The sequence below is a fragment of the Rousettus aegyptiacus genome, unplaced genomic scaffold, assembly GCF_014176215.1.
Source record: "Rousettus aegyptiacus isolate mRouAeg1 unplaced genomic scaffold, mRouAeg1.p scaffold_m13_p_16, whole genome shotgun sequence".
NCBI lineage: Eukaryota > Metazoa > Chordata > Mammalia > Chiroptera > Pteropodidae > Rousettus > Rousettus aegyptiacus.
In genome coordinates, this window is record NW_023416291.1 from 35,653,650 (window position 1) to 35,680,154 (window position 26,505).

At 48.1% G+C, this 26,505-nt stretch overlaps 2 protein-coding genes across 2 annotated transcripts in view; both read left to right on the forward strand.

The window, feature by feature from the left end:
- Positions 1-2,094: 2,094 nt before the first annotated feature.
- On the forward strand, positions 2,095-16,516 carry LOC118612388 (mucin-16-like; the record flags this gene model as incomplete). The annotated part of the gene is made up of 3 exons (XM_036233349.1): positions 2,095-2,408; positions 7,576-7,689; positions 12,450-16,516. Coding segments are annotated over exons 1-3 (4,272 nt in total), but the record flags the coding sequence as incomplete, so codon positions are not given.
- A 2-nt stretch (positions 16,517-16,518) lies between these two features.
- The window catches only part of LOC118612451 (mucin-16-like), a 46,038-nt gene continuing 36,051 nt past the window's right edge, over positions 16,519-26,505 (forward strand). Inside the window, exons 1-2 of the mRNA XM_036233803.1 lie at positions 16,519-22,539; positions 24,138-24,242. Coding sequence (XP_036089696.1) covers positions 16,551-22,539; positions 24,138-24,242 — 6,094 coding nt within the window. The 5' untranslated portion in view covers positions 16,519-16,550. The remainder of the gene's footprint in view (positions 22,540-24,137; positions 24,243-26,505) is intronic.

Below are 26,505 nucleotides of genomic sequence, written 5' to 3' on the forward strand. Positions count from 1 at the left end.
ACTTTAGTTCTCTTGTCTCCTCCCTACATTATTATCACAGAAGTTTCCATTGGACAAGAGCATAGCTTTAGACTAGGATTTCTTATCAGTAAACTATTGATATTTGGGGCCAGATAATTCATTGTTGGAGGTGGGGGGCTGTCCTGTGTACTGTAGGATATTCACTGTTCCCTACCAACTCAATGCCAATAGCAACCTCCTTCCCCTTATGACAACCAAAAATTACTTCAGACATTGCCAAATGACCTCTAAGGAGAGGAGAACCACTTTGGGTGACAGCACTGTTCTAGATCCAAACTGAGTCCATATCCTAGCTGTGCTGTGTGCTAGCTGAGTGACTTTGAGCAAATCTCTAAGCCATGGCAATGGGTAATGCAGTGCAGCCAGTTGCTGTGAGGGTAAGACCCAGCTTCAGCATCATGGTGATGACTAGAAGCCATGCCCAGCACATAGCAGGTATTCAGTAAACGGTAGCTGTAATTACCCACCATGAACCTAAACCCATTCACCCCTTTGTGCCCTTCATGAGAGCAGGGCAGCTCCTGGGCCCCAAGGCCTCGCAAACTGATGGTAATTGTGTTTTAGAGAAAAAGGGTTTAAATTACTTAAATGGGAAGGATTTGGGGAGTCCAGGGGTCTGGGGTCTGATTTGAGCTCTAACACCAATTTTGCAGGTCCTGGAGCTCTTCTGGGGCCTAATTTTCCCCTCTGTGAAGTGAGATTGCTGAGCACACTGCTTTCCACAGGACACACCAGCTTGGCCTCTGTGTCTCTGTGATTGTTTTCTTAAGGGAGGGAAGTCATGCCTTGGTAGAGAACCTGGACAAAGGCCAGGTTCATCTTTCGCCTCCCTGCAGTCTTCAGCCTTTGCTACCACTCTGTCTTTTCCCTAGAACCCTCAATTCTCCTCTCCCCACCTTCTCTGTCTTAGTTGACTCTAGTTTATCTTTCAAGTCTTGGTGTGCATGGCACCTCCTCCAGGAAGAGTTCCCTGATTCCCGTCCCCTTCCCAGTCTGGGTCTGGCATCTCCCACCAATCTCTATGCTCTTGCCACTCCAGCTTGATCCTTTGTACTTGTTCATTTGTACTTTTTTGTCGGGATGCATGCCCAGAGCAGAATTGGGGCTCAGGGTCTGTCTGTCCTGAGAGTGAATGAATCAGAGCAGGGCAAGCAGAGAGGAGAGAACAGGTTTCATAGGACATGGAAGGACCTGAGGGTTTCTGATAAGTGTGTCCTTGGAATTTGGCTCTGGGTACAAAATTCAGGGGAGAGGTGAGGCCCCACACGAGGTCCACTGCTTGCCACCTGCACACTGGGTACCTAGAGTGCCTTCCCTCTTATCTTTTGGGCTGTTAGAGGCTTTAAGGATGGGACAGGAGGGAGAGAAGAATGGCAGTCTCCTGTGTGACTGGATGAGGGAGGAGAGTGGGGGCCACCTAGGTGCGTGATACCTAAGGAGGATCTCTGAGGACCAGGTGGCAAGGAAGAGGCTATTTTGGGGGCGGCCGTCATAACAGCCCAGGTCCAGGGTAAGAAGAAATAGTGTGGGGGCTACAGAGTTGTAGAGGAAGAGGCAGAATCCTAAGTCCCCTCCTGGCACCCCATCCCAGCACCTCATGCCCCTCTCCGCTCCTGGCAAGGAGCAGCTGAAGGGCTTGGCTGAGGAGTGAGAGACCGCAGCTCCCAGAGTGGCTGTAGGGGCATAAAGGGTGGCTCTGGAGGGCTCCTGAAAGGTACCTGCAGACCTGGCCCTCAGCTCCCTTGGCAGCTGGGGAGTTCACATGTGGGAATGCAGTCTCTTCTTCATTCCCACACATTCCAAAACCCTCAGAGCCAGCCATTCCTCCCCCAGGGAGGGTCCGCCCGGCTCCAGTCTGGTGGTGCCAGCCCCTGAGCAGGAAGCTGTCAGAGGTGAAACCCAGGGGATAAAAAGAATGAGACAGCTTGATGCCTAGGTCCCTGTCCTTCCTCAATCCCAGGCAGACCCACGGGAATCTCTTGGGTAGGCCATAGATTTGGGAGCCAGGCTTTGTCTGGTGGGTGGGAGGGTCTTCTTGTGGCCCATTTACAGAGGGTGCTGGTCCTCAGGTGTTGGGCTCTGCAGGCTCTGAATAATTCAGGCTGACTTTTGACAGTAGCAGTGGCACCACCGCTGCCCTAAAGGCAGCCCTGCCCCGCCCGGGAAGCTCGGCAAGGCGTGTCCTCGCTGCCCTGTCCTCACTGCCCCCTCCCGGGAGCTGGGGCTGGGCTGAGCAGGGTTCAGTCTCAGGGGTGCGTTCAGAGGTGCAGAGCAAAGCCAGGTGGGCAGGCGAGGCATGGGCTGGGAGGGCCCCGCACACCCCCGGCCCCCTTGGCTCGGGCACCTGATGGCTTTGGCTGTGAGTCTCCTCCTCACCTGTGAGCCAGGTAAGCAGGGCTGGGCTGGGGCCAGTGGAAGAGCCTGATAGATTCCTGAAGGAGAGTGGCCCAGGTGACAGGTTCCTTGGGCTTCCCAAACCCCTACAGGGGCACCCAGGAGGGCTTGTGATTTTTGGCACAGGTTTACATCATAGCCAACCAGGTGAGGCTGCATTTTCTGGACTGACTTGAGCAAATTCACAAAACTGCTTTATGAATTAAGTATCTGCTGAGATCAGTGTGGAGGTGCCTTGGCATTCCTTCATTCCCTGGTGTACACACACTCATTCCCGAGGTGTTTTTCTTAGTTGACACCTCTGCTCCCTGCTCCCACCTATGCCCAGCCGTCACTTGGGAAATGAACAAGTGACAGTCTTAGATTTCCACGAGCTCCAAGCTGGTGGGCGAGGCAGGCAGGTGCCCAACCACTTGGGGTACAAGGCTGAGCAGGAGTTTTGCCCTTTTGGGGTGATCGAGAAGGGGGAGTTTTCCTAAATGGCTGGGTGGTGTTAGGCTGGCAGGATTTCTATAGGCACCCTCATTAGTTAAGGGAAGGGAGAACTGAGTGGGCAAAGGACAGAATGCAGGAAGCTGCCAGGTAGGTGTGTTTGAGTAGATCAGTGTGATGTGAGTGTATTCGGCTGCATGACAGGGTATGCTGAAAGGAGAGGTACAAGCAGGAAGGCAGCCCGTGAGGGTTAGGGACCTCTGGTCTTCCCCCGAAGGGGTACTTTGAAGGCCTGTTGGTCATTGTGGCTGCCCAGATTCCCGCACTGTTTTACTCTGGCTGCCTCCTTGGGCAGGAAGTCAGGGTGTCTAAGATAACCTGAGGCCTGTAGAAGAGACATCTGTGATGTGCCAGGTGCTTGAATATTCGTTCTGTTTCTCTTCTCAGGAGAAAGGACTGTCCTCAGTGCTTAGCTGGGAAATGGAGGCCATCAGGGCCTGAAGGGGGAGAGGGGTTGCCTGGGGGCTGCCTGGAGTGAGCAGGTTGTCACCTTGTTCTTCCCCAACTTAGGCAGAGCTGCAGCTTCTGGAGCAGGCGGAGAGGGTTCCCCAGGCCCCCAGCCCCTGGTAGCTGGGGCCTGGCTTTGGCCCTGGGAAGAGCTTTGCGGTTGGACCCATTGTGAAGTTTCCATACAATGACATGAATGGCCCAATCCCACCACCTCCGATGGGGCGTGTCCTGTTGAACTGTCCCCTAAGCACGCTATCACAAACAGAGGCTATTTAACTGCTTTTGTCTCCAAGGCTCACTCAGGGTCTGATGCTGGGGGCTGTTGGAACTGGTCAGAGTCCTGCCCCTACCCTAGAGAGCACTGGTGGCCTGGACTGGGTTGGCACCCTCCTTACCACCCTGTTTCTGCAGCACATCGGACAATCTCTCAGGGCAAGGAATCCCCTGGAATCAATCCAGACACATTCCAGGATGTTTGACTTAAACGCTGGAAAATACTTTAATCCCTGGGCAGAGAGAGATAAAAGAGATCTAAATCAAGCACTGACAGGCTGTGTGTCCTTGGGCCAGACACCAAACATCGAACATCGCTGAGTTTCCATCTCTCCAAAGAGTAATTAAAAAATTTCCAGAGCTGGAGGAAATCTATTTCTCACTCACTTCTCACTCCACCCTGCACCCTATCTGTCCTCTTTCACACCTACATCCTGTCTTTTTTCTCTCCATGCCACTGTAGCTGAGACACTCTTAGATCCCAAAGGACCATTCTTTTGCATTGCACATCTACCATATGCCAGAGCTTTACCTGTATTATCTCGATTGAGCCTGCAGTGGGTAAGAATGAGGTACCATTGATGGCTTTTTGATTGTTTGTTTGTTTATGGAAGAGTTCAGAGCCTCAAAGAGGTTAAGCATTTTGTTTAAAGTCACATAGCAAGGATCTGAATCCCAGCTTCTGGATAATTCCTTAGTCTCAAACTTTACCCTCTCTCTCTGGAGAGAGACTGAGTGTTGATGAAGATTTCTCAACATCAGTAACTCCCACAGTAGAGATGAAAGGTTCTCTGCTACCACCCCTCCCAGCAGGTTTCCTCCAGGGTTATGACATCATAATGCATATAAAGGTCTCACCTTGCTCTGCTGAGGGCCTTGCTGGATCCCTCCACAACAGTCCTTACCCCAGCCAAGGCCTGGCTAGAGATATCCAAGGTCCAGAGAGAAAGATTATCAGGGAAGGGGGAGTGGCTGGGAGTCCATGTGTGAGTCGAGTGTATTTGGAGCTAAGAGGTGGGCCCCTGAGTCTAACCTGGCTTATGACTCATCTCCTAGAAAAGTGGTTTGTTTATTCTTCCCCTGAACCTCAAGAAACAGAGTCAACTTTCTTACAAGTGACTGGGTGACCTTCAAAAAGAGGTGATGGGTCCAGGTGTGTGGGACAGCCTGGGCTTCTTTACACCCAACTTGTCCTTCTGGTCACTCCATGCTTCTAGGGCTGCCTCCAGGTGGGTGCCTTCTGGGGGACCTAGGGCCCAACACCTTGGCTCCTGCAAGGACCTACCCATTCCCGATGGTAGGCTTAGTGGTCCAGATGACTGTCCCCATTTCACAGTTGAGGGGACAGAAGCTTAAAGAGGAAGGTCCCTCATCTGGCAATGGTAGAGCTAGGCTTCAAACTCAGGTTGTCTGGCCCCAAATGTGACACTTTGCATCCCTCTGCCATTGACCAGGTCTGTCGTCCAAGCGCAGGTACCAGCCTGCTTCCTCGTCTTCCTGCTTCCTGCTCTGAGCCCAGAGATGTCCCCAGGGGCCATAACTCATCATAGGCCTTGAGCTGTGTGGGGCCGATGTCAGGTTAGAAGGACTTATCTCAGGATGATCACCAACCAATGGTCCTGGTTTCTTTGAGACTGAGGGGGTTCCTGGGATGTGACACTTCGAGTGCTAAAACTGCAAAAGCCTACATCCCCCTCCTGCCCTTACTTCATTCCTGTCACTTCTTCTGTGGCCTGTCCTATTACCTGGAACATAGTAGGTGTGCAGTAAATATTTGGTGCATAAATGAAAGAGGCCAAGTCTCACTTGGTCAGAACTACTGGTCTAAAACCTCCTTCCCCAAAGGCACAACAGATGCCCCGAGAGCTTCCAGGGATGCCAGCATATCCGCACTGTCCAAAGCAAAAACCCAAACTTCTCAAGCTGCCAACACTGTCATGAAGACAGGTGGACATCTTCTCTGATAGCTGAGGACTCCTCTGAGAACCCTAGGACAAACCCAGCCCTCAGCTACCCTGAACTCCTACAGAAGCATCCAGCATTGCCACCTCTCTCTCTGCAGCCCTCTCCATCCCCATATGGCCCCCTGGAGGAGCCCATGGGGTTGCATCAAGAGGTAGCCACAGGCACTTCTTCCTTAACCAGGGCTCTGCCCCTGATCTCAACACGGGTTCAGCTTCTCTGTCTTGGAAACATCTCTGGGACAATGTCCAGCTTATTTTTTTGAGTCCCTATCCTCTCGACAGTTCTATCTCTGAGAAATACGGCTCGTCCTGTGTCCAAGTCACTCTCTTTCTTGGACTTATGCACAGGTGGCTTCGCTTGTTCCTTAAGGCCCTTAGGCCAGTTCGAACCCGCGATAGCACTTTGCTTAATATACTTAAATATGAAGAGCCCAGCGAGACAACAACTAAGTAATGATGCAGACACACAAACAAATAAGATTGCAAGCATGCTAGGGTTTATTCATACCAGATCCTGATGGCTTTCAGTCCTAGCAGACCCCCCGGCGATGCTGGCTGAGACACACACAATGAGCAGGAACGACGGCATATCAATGCTGAGTCAGTTGCCAGTCAATCAACCGTCAATGAGCAAAGAGGCCTCTCATTTGGATGGGCAGAGTCTTGGGTCAAGAAAAAAATCAAGGGACGGAGAGACATGCTCTTGTGAGACAGAGAGAGAGCTCTGATTCAGGCAGAGTCCTGGAGAGTTTATGTGTAGTGGTGACGTCTTCAGTGTTTTATCAGCCAGGTGCACGGCTATCTGGTTATCACTCTTGGTCAAAACAATTTCACTCTTGGGGTAAACAATTTCAGTTTGGCAAAATAAGTTGTTTATATTTCTGAGGTTTAACATTAATGGAGCCATTTTACACACATGTAATGTAATTCAGATTTAGTTCACACAAGGGCAAATAGACTCACAATCCACATGTAACAAACCACTGCAACATCCTGTCACTACACACCATTCACACTGCTGCTGGCCCACCAATTAGGCCATGTGAGGGGAGTTGGGTGGCTTTCAAGGCAAGAGGAGCACCCCCTCCCTCAAAGAAGTAATAAAAATTTTATTTCATAATAAAAATAGTGGTGATCATCTATCATTTATTAAGGCTGAAGAGTTTAAAGTGCATTGTTTCTTTAATTCCCCTAAAAATGCTATTAGATACTTTCATTATCTCTACTTTTGTTATATTATATATAGTTATGTTTATGTTTATATTTATATTTAGGTGCTTTTATTATCTCCACATGAGAAACCTGAAACTGAAGATCAGGTGACTTCCTGAGGTCACAAAATAACAAGTGGGAAAATGGGGTGGGGGGGTGAGGCTTGAACATATTTGAGTCTTAAGTTACTGCTTTTAACCCTTGCTAAAGAGGTGTTGGTACTCCTCTACCAACTCTTAGGAACCAAAGCCCAAATATGAATGGCAATTTCCCAGCTCTAGGAATAGGAGAGTCAGTTAAGGGGTGTGTGAAATTCTGAAGCAGGAACAATACTCCTGGGCCTGGGTTATAGGGCTGACGTCCAGTCTCTTAGAAGGCCTTTTGGCAAATAGCCAGGGAGGTAGAGGTGAGGAAGTCCAGAGCAGCCACGTAACTAGAAAGATGCTGTTCCTGAAGCTGGGAAGAGAAGATTAGGTTGTAAGGTCAATTAATAATAAATCGATCTTGATTGATCTTGAGGAAGCAAGGATCTGTTTTATTCATCACTCTGTCCCTACAACTTAGAATAGTGGCTGGCCCTTGAAGGGTGCTCAAGAAATATTGGCCGGTTGGATGAATGTGGCATGGAGGGTCTGGAATGAGTAAATGAATGAAATGGTCAACGAATGAGTCTTTATGTAGAGATTCTTATGGGAGAAGTCTGGAAGAGAAAAATCTTCCTTCCTGCTGCTTCCTGCTGAGATAACCAACCTGGGTCCTTCCTCCACAGGGGTGCCATGGAATGTAGTGGTCTTTGCCCAAACCTCAGACCAAGTGACATCTGGAGCCACCAGACAGTCAACACACAATTCATCATTTCCAGCATCACTCAAAAGCTCTGTGGGTAGGTAATAATAAAGATTATTAACAATTAAGATTTATTAAATCTTATCCTCCTGCTTTGCATGGTGCCAACTGTTTCATATACATCATTTCATTGCATATTCATGACAGCCCCATTGGACACATGAGAAGGCAAGGCTCAGAGACATTAATGACTTGCCTCAAGTCACACAAAAAGTAGATGATAGAGCTGGGACTCAAAACTCACTGAGTCCATTTCTTTCAGATTTCTCCCACTGTGCATTGCATTTCCTGACCTACAGGGGTTGCAACTAACTTGATTTTAGGGAGGGGAGATAATTGGTGTCCAGGAAGTGAATTGGATCTGAGGTCTTTGTGTGGACTCTGTTTCCTCTGCCTTACTCACGGCTTTTGGCTTCTTTGAGAGCAGGCAGGAGAGAGACAGCCTGGCTCTTATCCTTCTCCCTCTGACCCTCCTGGCTTCCCACCCACCTTCTCTCTCCACATCTACACGGCTTCCTGGATGCAAATGGTGTCAATGGGCCTCAGTCTGGACCTAGCCATCAACTCTGTCACGTATACAGGCAAATTTTCTGTTGTTTGACACAACTGCCCAGACATCTCGCTGGTAGGAACTAGCACAGGCAAAAAGAGGGAGTTTGAGGCTTGAAACCTATCCAGCTTCTTTACGCTGCCTTCTACTCTTTGCTCCTGGGTGATGGGGCTTCTTTCTTCCAGGAATCTTATATATTTGGATAACAGAGACTTTATACATAGCAAACACAGCAGTGAGCAGCACAGACATTTAGTGCCAGTCAGCCCAGGTTCAAATCTCACCTCTGCTGCTTCCTGGACAAGTGAGGTAACCTGTTTGAGCCTCCAGTTTTGTATCTATAATATGAGAATAAATGTGTGATTGAATAGTTGTAAACTCAAAATTAAATTAGATGATGCCTCCTAAACAGTGATTCTCACCTAGGTGTGAGTTTTGCTCTCCAGGGACTTTTGGCAATGTCTGGAGATATTTTTGGTTGTCACTTCTAGAAGAACAGAGGCTCCTGACGTCTGGTAGGTAGAGGCCAGGGACCCTGCTAAACATCCTGTCCTTGTTTCTGCCAGCCCACCCTTTTGGCAGGTAGAGTGCTCAGTCCCTACTGTCCTCTGTGCTGGTTTTTTTGGCATTGGAGGCTGTCTCTCCTTAAGGATATTAGTCCCAGTGTTCTCCTTCTAGCTTACCATCTCTGTCAGGGCCTCTGGGAGCATTTACATTAGTTTCGGAAACAAACCATTGAGATCTCTTCTGTACTCTATTCTCCAAAACTGCATCCATCTCTCAGCCCTAAAGTTTCCTGCCTTCTAGATCTAGTAAGCTTTCACCATTCTGTTCTTTACTCTGTTTTGAGATTTCATTCCTTACCAATTGAAGGGGCAGAAAGCCAGCATATAATCCAGCTTTGAACTTTTATTTTTTATTAGAACTTTCTCAGAAAGAATTCTCAGTTCAGAGAAAGAATGAGCTGATGTATGATAGTGCCCTCTGCATTGAGATGGCCAATTCTGTATTTTTCATTGCCTCCTACAGAAACTATCATGCAAAGCTCAGAAAACACAATAGAAAGAGGTGGTTTAGGGGTAGCTGGTAACACTCAGGTACTGGAGAGAGACGTCTGTACCATGGATATGTAGAAAAAAAAAATCTCTTGTTATTATTACCTCTACCTTTAGTGTCCTGAGAAGGTTTAGTGACATGATGGTGGAGAGCTTGGGTTGGAGTGCGTTAAGATGTGTCAAACACTTTTTACTTACATTCATTGAATAGTAAGAACCTCATGGGTTGTTATGAAGAGTCAATGAAGAAATGCAAGTAAACGGAGGTTCTGGCACAGAGATCCTGAACAATATTTTTTATTACACCATCATCTCTATCATTCCCTACCCTCTGGAGGTGGCAGGACAGATTATCTGCAGATATTTGAGGAAGCTGACATTATCCTTAGCACAGAAGTGCAGCACAGTGGTGAGCAGTAGAAACTCAACACATATGAATGAATAAACAAATTTTACTTTCACCTCATTAATAGGATACTCATGCTGAAGCTGTGCTATTGATGAGTTAAATTCATTTATGCATCGATTTAGTCATGCAACAAATGGACACAAGGCACTGTGATGTGTGGGTGAGATGCAGTTTCCATTATTTTTTGTCCTAAATTTAGAAGCTTTTGGTTACCAAATAATTGGGGTACGGTGTGAGAAGTATGGTTAAAGAGATGAACACTGGTGCTCAGAGAGCAGACAAGAGGATCGTCCTACTCAAAAAGGGCTTCTCTTTTAGGTTCCTGGGTCTAATTTCCTATGTGTGTGTGTTGGGGGTAATTCTCACACAGTACCCAGCAATTCTGGGACACCAGAGGGGTGTCAGAGAATTCAGCTCAGTTCTGACACTGATGCAGGACAGGACAAATTTCCCCAAGTGACAGGGAGACCAAGCCCTGTACCAAGAGAAGAGGGTCCTTTGGTGGAGAGTGTATAAAGAATTCAACACACACGCCAAAGTTAGAGTCAAAGGAAAGTTTATTAGAGAAGGGATAACACTCCACAGACAATGTGGTCTCCTCTTAGAGAGTGAGAGAGAGTGAAGGCACTGAGAGGGACCCTGAATCTTCAGAGAATTCAGTTTATATGTCATTCTGTAGTTCCTATTTCCTTTGATGTGGACACACAATGAGGGAGGGGAAGAATATGTAGAGTGAAAGGCCTGCTGGCAGTTCCCAGCCTTTAATCTATGGGTTCTCCATGGTTTTAGCCATAGGGAATGACTCTTCTGACTACTTGCTTGGTTCCTGTTTCCTCTTCATGGGTGTGGAGAATGGGCTGTTAGCAATCTCAGTAGAAATCTTCCTTTGTTCTGCAGGTGTCCTCCTGGCCTGGCTGCAAGGCTGATCAGCACATTACAGTCTCTGAACATAGCTTGATTGACATTTTTGATTCTCCTGCCTCCTCCCTACATTAACACTATTTACCCATCAAGATTCCATAGGTCTCAGTTCTACGAGATTGCCCCCATCCACACATACACTTCAGATACCAGGTGCAAGCACAGGCTGTTACCTGCCCTATTGACCAACTGGCTACAAACTGGAGGTTCCAACGACTCTCCCCAACTCAGGAGGCCAATCACAGGTCCAGCTTGTTACCTGTACTTCTGACCAACTGGCTATGTATCAGATGTTCCCATGATCACCTCCTAGGTTTCAATTAATTTGCTAGAGCAGCTCACAGAACTCAGAGAAACAGTTTACTTACTAGATCACCTGTTTATTATGAAGGGTGTGACTCAAACAGCCAGATAGAAGAGATGCATAGGGCCAAGTAACGGGAAGGGGCATAGATCTTCCATGCCCTCGCCAGGCAAGCCACTCTTCCAGTATCTCCATCGGTTCACTACCCTGGAAGCTGTCCATTTGTTTTTTATATAGAGGCCTCATGATGTAGTTATGACTGATTAAATCATTGGTCATTGGCAACCAATTCAACCTCCAGCCCCCCCTCGCCCCCCCTTCCCCTCAGGAGACTCAAAGTCTCAACCCTCTAATCACGTGGTTGGTTCTCCAGACCACCAGCTGCCCATCCTTAGGTAGCCTAGGGGCTTTCCAAAAGTCACCTTATTAGCATAACAAAAGACACCTTTATCCTTCTCTTTGGAAATTCTGAGCGCTGAGCCTAAAATGAGTATTTCTTATTATAAAGCACAATATCACAGCTTCAAAGAAGGCTTCTCAGTGGAGAAGATGCTTGAGCTGAATATTTTAAAAATTAACTTAATAGGAGAAAAAAAGAGCAGTGATATTTATGTTCCTTCTCAGACTTTCCTGAAAATTTCAGTGTTCTAAAATGAGTTGGTATTAATTTTGTCTTCAGAAGGAAAAAAAAAAGACATTGAAAGTAATGTATGCTCATTGTAGAGCATGTGAAAAATTCAATAAAGACAAAAGAATGAATAGATGTTAATTTGTGAAAAGGGTATAGTAATAATTGCAGACAGAATGGAAAGATGAGTGAAGAATTATGATTTGTTTGGCCAGGGGACTGCAAGAATATAGCTGTGCCTTACAGAAGACAAATGAGAGGATGTTGTGGGAGATAAGGGTAGGACAGAACAGGGTTTTTCAACATCAGCACTACTAACATTTGGGGCTGGGTAATTCTTTGCCATGGGGATTGTCCTATGTGGGTGGTTAGCAGCATCCTTGACTTCTGACCACTAGATGGCAGTAGAACCCCACTAGTTATGACAACTAAAACTGTAGCTATCAAATATTCCCTGGGGTGGGGGGTGGGGGTGAGGGTGAGGGTGGGGGGAAGTCATCCTTGATTGAGACTCACCATTATACAAAATACAATACAGAATATATTACATGTATATATGGAGAGATTATAAAAAACATGATAAACTAATTTTATCCTATAGGCAGTGAGGTTCCATTTAAGAAGGGAACTGGATGGTCAGATTTTCACATTAGAGAATGTTTTTTGGTTGTGACATCCTTCACTTTCCCTTGCCCGAATTTGTGCCTTCTCAGTTAGAAGAGTTATCTGATTTTCCCCAGTCTCCTCTCTATATAGCAACTCTTCTGGACTCAGGTTTTTCCCGCAGAAGCACAAAGATGCCAGCTGCATTTCCCATAAGAAATTGCAGGGAGCCTAGTAGCTCTGCGGAAGCCACCTCCACTCAGAGGACTGTTCTTAGACCTTCACCCCAAGAGGCAAATGTTGACCCATCCATGCTTAAACCCACAGGCCTCCCTGGATCAACCGCTCTGACCCCATCCTTGTCAACAGGAGACAATAGCACTGAAACCACACTGGAGATAGATTCTGGACCCACAGGAACCAGTTTGCCACAGGATACATCTGTAGGTGTGACCAAGGTGAAAAAAAGTGTCCTGCCCTTCGCTTTTTCAGTTAAGACCAGAGCCACTCCTGCATCTGTGGTTCAGGAAAGAACCACCCAATCCCCCAAAATAATATTTTCTGTCCTCCCTGAGTCAACCTCTAGAGAAATGGCAAATTCAGAGCAAACGCTCAGCCCAACGTCAAGCCCCCAGGCTAACGGAACTCCTTCCAGAAACTCCTCTACTGAAATCATGATTCCAGGATTCAGTTCTCTCAGAATCAGTTCCACAGAAGGTACTTTTACCAGAGAAGCATCTACAGACACACACATTGCAGATCCCACCAATAGCCAAGTCACTTATAAGTACACTGCTCTCACTGATATCTCAACAGTGGAAGACAATAGAACAGAGAGCACCTGGAACACAAAACATCTTCCTGCAGTAACTGCAGCTTCAACAGAGACAAACACAGATTTGACAGTTTCCAAGAAAATTGTCTCAATGTCCATAGTTTCATCTGAGACCACAACTGCTGACTCACGCACTCTAGGAAACACGAATCCATTGTTAAGGACATTTTCTTCTTCCCTATTTGAGTCATCACCTATAGGGACTTCACATTCCTGGGGTGACACCAGCCTGGAATTGAATCTATTGAACACTAGACATCCCTTCTCTTCTGAACCTAGCTTTGCACGAGACATGAAGATAACCGTCAGCATGCCTCTATTGTCATCTGCCTCAGCTCTTGGTGATAAAGTGTCAGGGTCCAACACATTCTCAGTCCAGAGAGTCACTTCCTCCATGACCACAAGAGCCCCTGAAAGCACAAAAAGAACTGAGCCCGACTCAGTTGTCTTTTTGTCCAGGACACTAAGCACTGTAGCAACGAGCGCTAAACGAGTCAGAAGTTCCACTCCCTCTTCATCAGAAGAAGGGACAGCAGGCAGTGTCCAGGCCCTCAGCACTTCTTCTGAAACCACAGACATGCCCACCATCCCCACAGCCAGGGCTTTGGCTTCTGAGTGGTCAGCTGGTCCTAAGACTGTCAGCATCACCAGTGTCACAGGAGTAAAAGCCACATCTCCTTCTACTACCTCAGTTTTACAGGAGACCCACACCCTTCTCTCCACAGCTGGTAAGGAGATCAAGGAAACCTTGAAAGCATCAATTGCTCTACCTGATACCTCTGGACTTGGAAGAGAGAACAGTTTGGCTACCACCTCTGTCCTCACTCCAGGTTTTATTACTGCTGACAGCAGAGTGACAAGTTCAACTCAAGTCTCTTCATCTCACCTATTGAAGAAGCTCAGAAAAACACACAGCACTTCTGCAAGACACAGCACAAACACAGCTGCACCTGAGAGCTTTGTCGGTTCCATAACCTGCCTTTCCACCACTCCAAAAACAGTGTCATGGACCAGTGTAGAAACAGTTCAACACTTCACCGAATCCCAGCAAATGCAGTTGACAGACACAGGTACTGGAACAGAGACAGTAAAATACCCAGCATTGACTGATGTGCAAGCCTTTACCACCCTTTCTACTTACATCACAGAGATCCCTGGATTCAACACTCCAGAGACTGTGTTTAGCAAAAGAACTTCACAGGGGGAAACATCTACAGACACGCTACCCATAGAAGCCACAACTGGCCCAGAAACTGGTCATATTACTGTCCCCACTTTGATCTCAATGACAGGAAGTAGCAGCAGATGGAGTAGCTGGGGCACAAGAATCTTGCCTACAGGAGCCACAGCTTCCTCTGAGACAAACAATGATTTGACTATGACCATGAAATCTGACCTAATCAACACCTCTCCAGTGGAGAAAAGATGGGCTTCTAAGTCAAATGTTCAAGGAGAAAGAAAAACATCATTTGAGACTAATTCTTTGACCAATCATGTAACTTCCAACACAGAGATCCCAGATAACAAAAAACAGACGGGCTCAGAACTGATATCAAAGGATGCTGGACATCAGCACTACTCTCATGAATCCACCTCTGCAGGAGACATCATGGAAATCACAAGTGTTCCTCTGCTGCCATCGGCCTCAAACTTCGGTGGCCAAGTGTCAGGGATCAGCGCACTGTCAGTCCAGACGGTCACCTCCTCACTGACCTCAGAGACCCGTAAGACCACAGAAAGAACAGAGCCCAACTCGGCTGTCTCTATGTCCACCACACTAAGCCCTGCAGCGACAAGTGCTGAAAGGGTCAGAAGTACCAGTTCCTCTCGCGCCCTTTCGACTCCATCAGGGGAAGGGACAGCAGGCGGCATCCACACCCTCGGCACTTCCTCTGAAACCACAGACGCTGTCACCATCCCCGCAGCCAGGACTTTAGCTTCCGAATGGCCCGGTGGTCCTCGCACCTTCCGTATCACCAGCACTTCAGGAGTGAAAGCCACATCCCCTTCGGACTCGCAGGACACCCGCACCCATGTCTCCATGACTGGAAACGAGACCCAGGAAAACTTGAATGCATCAATGACCGCGCCTGACACATTTCCGGGAAGAGAGAACAATGTGGCCACCACTTTGGTCCCTACCCCACGTTTTACCACTGCCGATAGCAGGCTGGCAGGTGCTACTCAGGTGCCCTCATCCCCCCCGTTGCGGATGCTCAGAGCCACACACAGCACCTCCGCGAGGCACGGCACCAGCACAGCTGCCCCGGGAGACACCGAGCTCTCCAGAATGCCCATTTCCCTCACCCCAACGACAGTGTCACGGACCAGTGCAGACACGGCTCAATATGTTAGTGATCCCAAGCACACAAGCTCGGCAGACACGAGTCCCGGAATGGCCACTTCCATCAGTGTGGCAGCCCCTGTCACCGCTTCCCTTGTTTCCTTGGTGGCTTCTGGACACACCACCCCAAGGACCAGCTCCCCCGAAGCAGCATCCCCCAGAGAGACACCCTCAGATACACTCACAGTAGAAACCGCGACTGGCCCACACACTGATCAGTTTATTCCTCCCACTGCGATCTCAGCAACCAGTGGAAGCAGCACAGGGAGAAATCAGGGTACACCCCACCTCCTCACTGGAGGCACAGCTTCCTCAGAGGCAGCAACGGATTTGACTTTGGCTGGTAAAAGTGCCTCGATGTTCACGTCTACAGCAGAGACCAAGGTGGCTTCCAGCTCAAGTGGTCCAGGAGGGACAGATCCATCATTAGTCATGCTTTCTTCCAAAACACCTGAGACGTTATCTACTGAGAATGCAGATTCAAGAGCAGGAACCAGCCGGGGACTGACTACACCACGCACCGGACGTCGCTTCCCCTCTCATGAATCCACCTCTGCAGGAGACATCATGGAAATCACAAGTGTTCCTCTGCTGCCATCGGCCTCAAACTTTGGTGGCCACGTGTCAGGGATCGGCGCACTGTCAGTCCAGACGGTCACCTCCTCACTGACCTCAGAGACCCGTAAGACCACAGAAAGAACAGAGCCCAACTCGGCTGTCTCTATGTCCACCACACTAAGCCCTGCAGCGACAAGTGCTGAAAGGGTCAGAAGTACCAGTTCCTCTCGCGCCCTTTCGACTCCATCAGGGGAAGGGACAGCAGGCGGCATCCACACCCTCGGCACTTCCTCTGAAACCACAGACGCTGTCACCATCCCCGCAGCCAGGACTTTAGCTTCCGAATGGCCCGGTGGTCCTCGCACCTTCCGTATCACCAGCACTTCAGGAGTGAAAGCCACATCCCCTTCGGACTCGCAGGACACCCGCACCCATGTCTCCATGACTGGAAACGAGACCCAGGAAAACTTGAATGCATCAATGACCGCGCCTGACACATTTCCGGGAAGAGAGAACAATGTGGCCACCACTTTGGTCCCTACCCCACGTTTTACCACTGCCGATAGCAGGCTGGCAGGTGCTACTCAGGTGCCCTCATCCCCCCCGTTGCGGATGCTCAGAGCCACACACAGCACCTCCGCTGAGGCACGGCACCAGCACAGCTGCCCCGGGAGACACCGAGCTCTCCAGAATGCCCATTTCCCTCACCCCAACGACAGTGTCACGGACCAGTGCAGACACGGCTCAATATGTTAGTGATCCCAAGCACACAAGCTCGGCAGACACGAGTCCCGGAATGGCCACTTCCATCAGTGTGGCAGCCCCTGTCACCGCTTCCCTTGTTTCCTTGGTGGCTTCTGGACACACCACCCCAAGGACCAGCTCCCCCGAAGCAGCATCCCCCAGAGAGACACCCTCAGATACACTCACAGTAGAAACCGCGACTGGCCCACACACTGATCAGTTTATTCCTCCCACTGCGATCTCAGCAACCAGTGGAAGCAGCACAGGGAGAAATCAGGGTACACCCCACCTCCTCACTGGAGGCACAGCTTCCTCAGAGGCAGCAACGGATTTGACTTTGGCTGGTAAAAGTGCCTCGATGTTCACGTCTACAGCAGAGACCAAGGTGGCTTCCAGCTCAAGTGGTCCAGGAGGGACAGATCCATCATTAGTCATGCTTTCTTCCAAAACACCTGAGACGTTATCTACTGAGAATGCAGATTCAAGAGCAGGAACCAGCCGGGGACTGACTACACCACGCACCGGACGTCGCTTCCCCTCTCATGAATCCACCTCTGCAGGAGACATCATGGAAATCACAAGTGTTCCTCTGCTGCCATCGGCCTCAAACTTTGGTGGCCACGTGTCAGGGATCGGCGCACTGTCAGTCCAGACGGTCACCTCCTCACTGACCTCAGAGACCCGTAAGACCACAGAAAGAACAGAGCCCAACTCGGCTGTCTCTATGTCCACCACACTAAGCCCTGCAGCGACAAGTGCTGAAAGGGTCAGAAGTACCAGTTCCTCTCGCGCCCTTTCGACTCCATCAGGGGAAGGGACAGCAGGCGGCATCCACACCCTCGGCACTTCCTCTGAAACCACAGACGCTGTCACCATCCCCGCAGCCAGGACTTTAGCTTCCGAATGGCCCGGTGGTCCTCGCACCTTCCGTATCACCAGCACTTCAGGAGTGAAAGCCACATCCCCTTCGGACTCGCAGGACACCCGCACCCATGTCTCCATGACTGGAAACGAGACCCAGGAAAACTTGAATGCATCAATGACCGCGCCTGACACATTTCCGGGAAGAGAGAACAATGTGGCCACCACTTTGGTCCCTACCCCACGTTTTACCACTGCCGATAGCAGGCTGGCAGGTGCTACTCAGGTGCCCTCATCCCCCCCGTTGCGGATGCTCAGAGCCACACACAGCACCTCCGCGAGGCACGGCACCAGCACAGCTGCCCCGGGAGACACCGAGCTCTCCAGAATGCCCATTTCCCTCACCCCAACGACAGTGTCACGGACCAGTGCAGACACGGCTCAATATGTTAGTGATCCCAAGCACACAAGCTCGGCAGACACGAGTCCCGGAATGGCCACTTCCATCAGTGTGGCAGCCCCTGTCACCGCTTCCCTTGTTTCCTTGGTGGCTTCTGGACACACCACCCCAAGGACCAGCTCCCCCGAAGCAGCATCCCCCAGAGAGACACCCTCAGATACACTCACAGTAGAAACCGCGACTGGCCCACACACTGATCAGTTTATTCCTCCCACTGCGATCTCAGCAACCAGTGGAAGCAGCACAGGGAGAAATCAGGGTACACCCCACCTCCTCACTGGAGGCACAGCTTCCTCAGAGGCAGCAACGGATTTGACTTTGGCTGGTAAAAGTGCCTCGATGTTCACGTCTACAGCAGAGACCAAGGTGGCTTCCAGCTCAAGTGGTCCAGGAGGGACAGATCCATCATTAGTCATGCTTTCTTCCAAAACACCTGAGACGTTATCTACTGAGAATGCAGATTCAAGAGCAGGAACCAGCCGGGGACTGACTACACCACGCACCGGACGTCGCTTCCCCTCTCATGAATCCACCTCTGCAGGAGACATCATGGAAATCACAAGTGTTCCTCTGCTGCCATCGGCCTCAAACTTTGGTGGCCACGTGTCAGGGATCGGCGCACTGTCAGTCCAGACGGTCACCTCCTCACTGACCTCAGAGACCCGTAAGACCACAGAAAGAACAGAGCCCAACTCGGCTGTCTCTATGTCCACCACACTAAGCCCTGCAGCGACAAGTGCTGAAAGGGTCAGAAGTACCAGTTCCTCTCGCGCCCTTTCGACTCCATCAGGGGAAGGGACAGCAGGCGGCATCCACACCCTCGGCACTTCCTCTGAAACCACAGACGCTGTCACCATCCCCGCAGCCAGGACTTTAGCTTCCGAATGGCCCGGTGGTCCTCGCACCTTCCGTATCACCAGCACTTCAGGAGTGAAAGCCACATCCCCTTCGGACTCGCAGGACACCCGCACCCATGTCTCCATGACTGGAAACGAGACCCAGGAAAACTTGAATGCATCAATGACCGCGCCTGACACATTTCCGGGAAGAGAGAACAATGTGGCCACCACTTTGGTCCCTACCCCACGTTTTACCACTGCCGATAGCAGGCTGGCAGGTGCTACTCAGGTGCCCTCATCCCCCCCGTTGCGGATGCTCAGAGCCACACACAGCACCTCCGCGAGGCACGGCACCAGCACAGCTGCCCCGGGAGACACCGAGCTCTCCAGAATGCCCATTTCCCTCACCCCAACGACAGTGTCACGGACCAGTGCAGACACGGCTCAATATGTTAGTGATCCCAAGCACACAAGCTCGGCAGACACGAGTCCCGGAATGGCCACTTCCATCAGTGTGGCAGCCCCTGTCACCGCTTCCCTTGTTTCCTTGGTGGCTTCTGGACACACCACCCCAAGGACCAGCTCCCCCGAAGCAGCATCCCCCAGAGAGACACCCTCAGATACACTCACAGTAGAAACCGCGACTGGCCCACACACTGATCAGTTTATTCCTCCCACTGCGATCTCAGCAACCAGTGGAAGCAGCACAGGGAGAAATCAGGGTACACCCCACCTCCTCACTGGAGGCACAGCTTCCTCAGAGGCAGCAACGGATTTGACTTTGGCTGGTAAAAGTGCCTCGATGTTCACGTCTACAGCAGAGACCAAGGTGGCTTCCAGCTCAAGTGGTCCAGGAGGGACAGATCCATCATTAGTCATGCTTTCTTCCAAAACACCTGAGACGTTATCTACTGAGAATGCAGATTCAAGAGCAGGAACCAGCCGGGGACTGACTACACCACGCACCGGACGTCGCTTCCCCTCTCATGAATCCACCTCTGCAGGAGACATCATGGAAATCACAAGTGTTCCTCTGCTGCCATCGGCCTCAAACTTTGGTGGCCACGTGTCAGGGATCGGCGCACTGTCAGTCCAGACGGTCACCTCCTCACTGACCTCAGAGACCCGTAAGACCACAGAAAGAACAGAGCCCAACTCGGCTGTCTCTATGTCCACCACACTAAGCCCTGCAGCGACAAGTGCTGAAAGGGTCAGAAGTACCAGTTCCTCTCGCGCCCTTTCGACTCCATCAGGGGAAGGGACAGCAGGCGGCATCCACACCCTCGGCACTTCCTCTGAAACCACAGACGCTGTCACCATCCCCGCAGCCAGGACTTTAGCTTCCGAATGGCCCGGTGGTCCTCGCACCTTCCGTATCACCAGCACTTCAGGAGTGAAAGCCACATCCCCTTCGGACTCGCAGGACACCCGCACCCATGTCTCCATGACTGGAAACGAGACCCAGGAAAACTTGAATGCATCAATGACCGCGCCTGACACATTTCCGGGAAGAGAGAACAATGTGGCCACCACTTTGGTCCCTACCCCACGTTTTACCACTGCCGATAGCAGGCTGGCAGGTGCTACTCAGGTGCCCTCATCCCCCCCATTGCAGATGCTCAGAGCCACACACCGTACCTCCGCGAGGCACGGCACCAGCACAGCTGTCCCGGGAGACTCCGAGCTCTCCAGAATGCCCATTTCCCTCACCCCAACGACAGTGTCACGGACCAGTGCAGACACGGCTCAATATGTTAGTGATCCCAAGCACACAAGCTCGGCAGACACGAGTCCCGGAATGGCCACTTCCATCAGTGTGGCAGCTCCTGTCACCGCTTCCCTTGTTTCCTTGGTGGCTTCTGGACACACCACCCCAAGGACCAGCTCCCCCGAAGCAGCATCCCCCAGAGAGACACCCTCAGATACACTCACAGTAGAAACCGCGACTGGCCCAAACACTGGTCAGTTTATTCCTCCCACTGCGATCTCGGCAACCAGTGGAAGCAGCACAGGGAGAAATCAGGGTACACCCCACCTCCTCACTGGAGGCACAGCTTCCTCAGAGGCAGCAACGGATTTGACTTCGGCTGGTAAAAGTGCCTCGATGTTCACGTCTACAGCAGAGATTAGTCTCTCCACCAAGAGTTTTGCTTCTGAATGGATTGATGCTCCTAAATCTCCCAGTCTTTCCAGTGATTTTGGAATGTATACTTTTTCTCCATCTGATGCCCCTCCCTCAGTAGAGACCAACATTCATTCATTTACTCCTTTAGATACATTAATGGGAAATTTGAATTCATCTAGTTTTCATCATGAGTCTTCTGCTTCTAGAGAGAAGTCCACTTTGACCATTACTTCTGTCCCCACCCAACAATTTTCTACCATGGACACCCAGACTTCCCTTTCATCTCTTTCTCTCTCATCTCACCTAATGAGTGAACTTAGTACTTTAAGGAATGACTCCGTTATAAACTCAATCAATACAGCTCTTCCCAAAACATCTCATCTCTCAAAGATTTTGGCTTTTGCTTCTACAGCAAAGACATCACAAGCCAATATAGGTACATTTAGTTATTTCACTGTACCTGGAAGCAGAACTTGGTCAGAGAATAGTACCAAATCGGAGACAGCATCAACTACTGTTTCAGCCTCTGCCTCCTTTCTCTCTGCCACTGTTGGCATCATCAGATTCACTTTCCCAACAACCAGATCCATGGAAGGAACTCTTCTCAGGGAACCAACAATAGCGACACTCATGACAGAAACCATGAGTAGCCCAGCCAGTGTTTTTTCTACTATTTCCACCAATATAGGAAGCACAATGAGCTACGACAATGAAAGAAGGTTGGGAACCAATCAGTTGCCAACTGGAACCACAACTTCATCTCAGACATCTACAGGTTTAACTTTGGCCAAGGGAAGTGTCCCAATCTCAATATCTTCATTTCAGTCCATGGGTGCTCCTAGTTCAAGCACTCTAGGGGAAGAAAGCCAATTGGTTGGTACATTTTCTGATTCCCCCTATCATTTGACCTCTAGAGAGGTTACAGTTTCTGTAAGCCAACCTCTGACTTCACAAATGGTTGCCCTCGCTTCCTCTGAAGCAACCACTCCTAGAGGGCAAAATGGACTCTGGTCAGAATCATCAGTGACTGTGAGGAAGGTTGGACCAGGTTCCTCTTCTTCAGCCTCCTCTCTGTCCTCTGAGATGACTATTCCATCAGTGACTTTTCCCACAATGGGGGAAACCATAGGCTCTACGTTATTTTTCCCTAATGTTCAGGAAATGTCAACTGAGAAAGTGTCAACTTTCTCTTTGGCCTCTGGACTGCTAGGCATAAGATCTCTTCCATCACTCCCAGGGACCACATCGTCCATGGGTATTTGGGAAGATGTAGAGACAAGCTCAGCCACCTCATTGTCTAGTTCATCTTCTGAAGGAGAAATAAATTCCTCTATTCACATATCCCCTACTGTTAACAACAGTCCTGATCCTTTTGATCTGTCCACCCGAGCAGTGCCCAGGGCCTCTTCCTTAGACCCCACAACCTCAACCTGGATATCTTCAGAAGCATTTACCAACATTCAGGCACAGACAAGTTACAAATCTCCTGAGGCTATTTCCTTCTTGGGAAGTCCAGGGGCAGAGCATACCATCCTGGGAGTAGAGACTGGCTTGACCAAAACTCTATCAGGAGCACTGACATCTTCTGAGTCCAAGAGAGAGCGTCCCTGGACATCCACCTCTCCACTGTCAGAGGCCCCAACCAACAGAGGTGAGACTTCTGTGTCAGGGAGTATTTATGTCCCTAATCTTGATAGCTTACCCCTATTCATAAGTAAGGACCTGCTGCTTCTGCCATCTTGGAAATAGATTTGTTTTTCTGTTTGTTTTAATTGGTCATGGAAGATGGTGAGAAATCTTTTTTTCTTCTTCCCCCACAAGGTTTCTTTCTTGTTTTGGTTCAGAATTATGGCTGCAGGGGAAATCTGTTGGCCATGGCAGCTCTTACAATCCCCTATGTATGGTTTCCTAGTTCATTGTAGAAGTCACCTGCATGTATTCATAGTTATAGGATTGCCCATTCTTATCATACTTTGTAGCCTCTCCTGATGAATATCACATTAAAATAACTTTTTCATTGTGGTAAGATATAGCCAACATAAAATTTGCCATTTAAACCATATTTAAATATATAATTCATTGGCGTTAAGTACATTCACATTGTTGCACGATCATAACCACTACCCATTATGAGAATTTTTTTCATCATCCCAAACCAAAACTTTGTATCCATTAAACAACAACTTCTCATTTTTTCCTCCTCTAGCACCTGGAGTCACCATTCTTTCTGTCTCTATGAATTTGACTATTGTAGGTACCTCATATTAGTAGAATCACATAATACTTGCCTTTTTTTTTTTTGTCTGGCTTATTTTCCTTTGCATAATATTTTCAAGGTTCATGTATGTTGTCATGTTGTCAGAATTTTATTTTTTTAAGGCTGAATAATATCACATTTTAGGTATATACCACATTTTATTTATTCATACATAAACATTTAAATTTTCTCTATCTTTTATCTGTTGTGAATAATGCTGTTATGAACATTCATGTACAAATATCTGTTTCAGTCCTGACTTTCATTATTTTTGGGTATATGCCTAAAGTGGAATTGCTGCGTGAGATGGCAGAATATCATTGTTTTTATGTTTAGATGTTGAAACTTTTCTCAGAGTCACCTATTCACACCTAGATAAGAATCAATCTATAATGAGTATGAGACCCTAAACCTCCCTAGGTATCCATGATTAAAGACCCTTCTCAGTAAGAATGGTGAAAACAGGAATATGTGGCTTCTGTGTCTGTCTCTTCTCCCTGAAATGACTGACCACATCGCCTCATCTTATTTATAAAATGAACAGCTTCCCTTCATCATCTGAAAGTCTTTCATGATAGTATCCAGGATTTACCCTTCACCATGTCCTATTAAAATATCTGATATGAAGTCACCTGAGCAGTTCTTTGGTTTACTCATACACTTCTTTGATTAGCCCATTCTCTATGGAATAGACCAGCTCATTGATGTCCATGATTTTATGTGGCTTCTTTTGATACTGGGACTGATGAGATAAAAGGATCAATTATTGCCTTTTAATAGTTTATTCTGCCATGCTTGCTTATGGCACAATCCCTGTGCAAACTTTGAATTCAAATCACCCAGAAAGAAATGACTTCCTGACTCTAGTCATTGAATAACACTTCCTTGTAGACCAGTGTCTTTGTTTCCAAAGTGTCCACGTGTTGATTTTTCCTCTGTGTTCTCCTTCTAAATTGATCAATATCCATCTAATCTATCTGTCTCTCCTACAGGCACTTCTGGGACTGTGGCATCCACTGCTAATGTCCCCATATACGAAAGTTTCTCATGGCTGAGAAGTGACCGTTCAACACCTATGACAGCAGTTTACTCTGCAGGTATGATGGCTGCAGCTTAAATTTGTCTCTCTAGGAACTTGTTGTTTATTCTCTGATAAATTTACCTTTTTCTAGAAATAGTCTGGAAGTTGATACCACCTGGCTTTCTCCTAAAAATGTTGATTTCTCTGTCCTGTTTTTTCACTATGGACTTAAGTGTTTCTAAGACCACAACAGACCATTTTGGGTTCAGGGGATTTTAAATTAGTAGATGATTCTTGCTGAAAGAGGTCTGAAACATAATAAAAATTGATTAGGAATGGTCATTGAGAAGGAGCCACCATTTTGGAGAATGTGATGCCATTACAAAGTTAATTCTGTGTCCTGGAGGTTTTCCCAAAGGAAAGCTGTTCTCTCTTTTCAGGAAGAAGTGATGGTGGCCTAGAGACTGACCATGTTTTTATAACCTAATTTTCCTACACTTAACTTCTTTTTAAAGTCCGAACATGAGTCTCTAAGATGGAAAAAAATACGAGAGGAAAGAAATTAAACTATATTCTAATCCCTTAAAAATAATATTCAGTGGTCAAGGTTTTTAGATGGGGAAGATGTATCATGGATATTTGTTGTTAAGTCCAAGTATAAAGAAGGAGCAGTGGACATAGAAAAGGAGGGACAGAATCTCTTCCCATTTTTGTCAAATTGAGATTTGTTAAATATTCTCTTAGAACAAACTCAGAGATCAATTTGATAAGCATAGAAACCTCACTGTAACCATTAATACTTTTAAAATCATGGGTACATTTTTTTTTAATATGGCGGGTTGGGTGGGAGTACAATTACAGATTCAGTTTCCTCAGAAAAAGCAGGAATTGTCCTTTTCATTCATAGACAAGCAGGAACTCCAGTTCCACTATTTAATGTTTTCCAAACAACCAGATGATCCTGTCACAGACAGACCTGTCCAACAGCATCCAAAAGGTGACGAAGACCACTGATATATCCACTACCCAAGGCTTTAGGGACCTCATCTGTATCCAAGGGACCAGAGACACTGAAGAAGAAAAAGAGATTGCTATCACACTATACACCACTGGATCTGCCCTGCCTCCATCCAGTGCTCTCACAGCATTTACAGCCACATGGGGCAGAAGTACAGCAAATATTCCAAACAATATCTTTCTATTATCCAGAACCACAGATCCAACTGAATCATCCTCTGACATGACCATGGATATAGAAAGTAACTTTAATTTTACCTCCCCTGTTGATGTTACTCCTGGCTTAAATGCTTCAGAAAGAATAAGTCATTCATTGGGACATGCCCTTCTGTCCTTTTGGAGTTAACACCTAGAACAACTGTAGCTTCTGGAGAGAAATCCAGCACGCCTCTGACTCATGCTCCTGGGATTGATTTCATCTCCTGGGACAACCTCCATTAAGATGACTAAGATGACTAAGATGAACACCAAATTCCCTCTGACAATATCCTCCATAATTGTAGGTGCTGATGTTCTAGGAACTGACTCTAAGCCAACACATGTGATAGCCAAAAACACAATCTCAAAGGAACTTGTACCTACCACAGGGATAGATTTCAGTCTATCTGTCTTTTCTTCACTGTTCTGAATAAAATTCCATCGACTATAGCAGCTGTGATTTTGCCCTATTCATCTCCCTTTGTAAAGGCAGAACAGACAGAAAAGAGTAGCTTGCCCCTCCCAGTGCTTTCCCTAAGGACACAGGCACAATGGGAACCATTCATGATGAAACCATCTCACTCAGTATACTTGATTGGACAGAGGGTTCAAGCCCCACAAGCTCCTCAATTTATATCACAACCTCAGCCCTGGAATCCACATCTGAGGCATATATTGGGGAAAAAGAAGAAACCCTTAAGGATGCTTCAGCAACAGTGGCTCCCACTGAGGTCTAAGTTTTTGGTAAAGAAACCAAAGCCACCTCTCCTAGCTTTACCACCATTTTTATAACCAATCCCAAGGAAGAAGTCAAAAGCATGGACAGCATTCAATCAATGAAGACCACCATAGAATACCCTAGTATCACACCCATTGGTGGATCAATAACTACCTCTTTCCCAGTCAATTAATTGGACAAGCTCAGTTACTACTACCTATGTGCTTGTTGGCAAAGCACATCTTTACCTGAAGTACATTCTGCAAAAGAAACACCATCATCCCAGGCAACAATCTCTTGGCCAGTCTTTGCCTCAGAACCCCATGCTGGTTCTGCAGCCACAACTGCAACCAGGAACATGGTACTGTCAGCTTCAGACACCCAGATATATGACACAAACAACAAG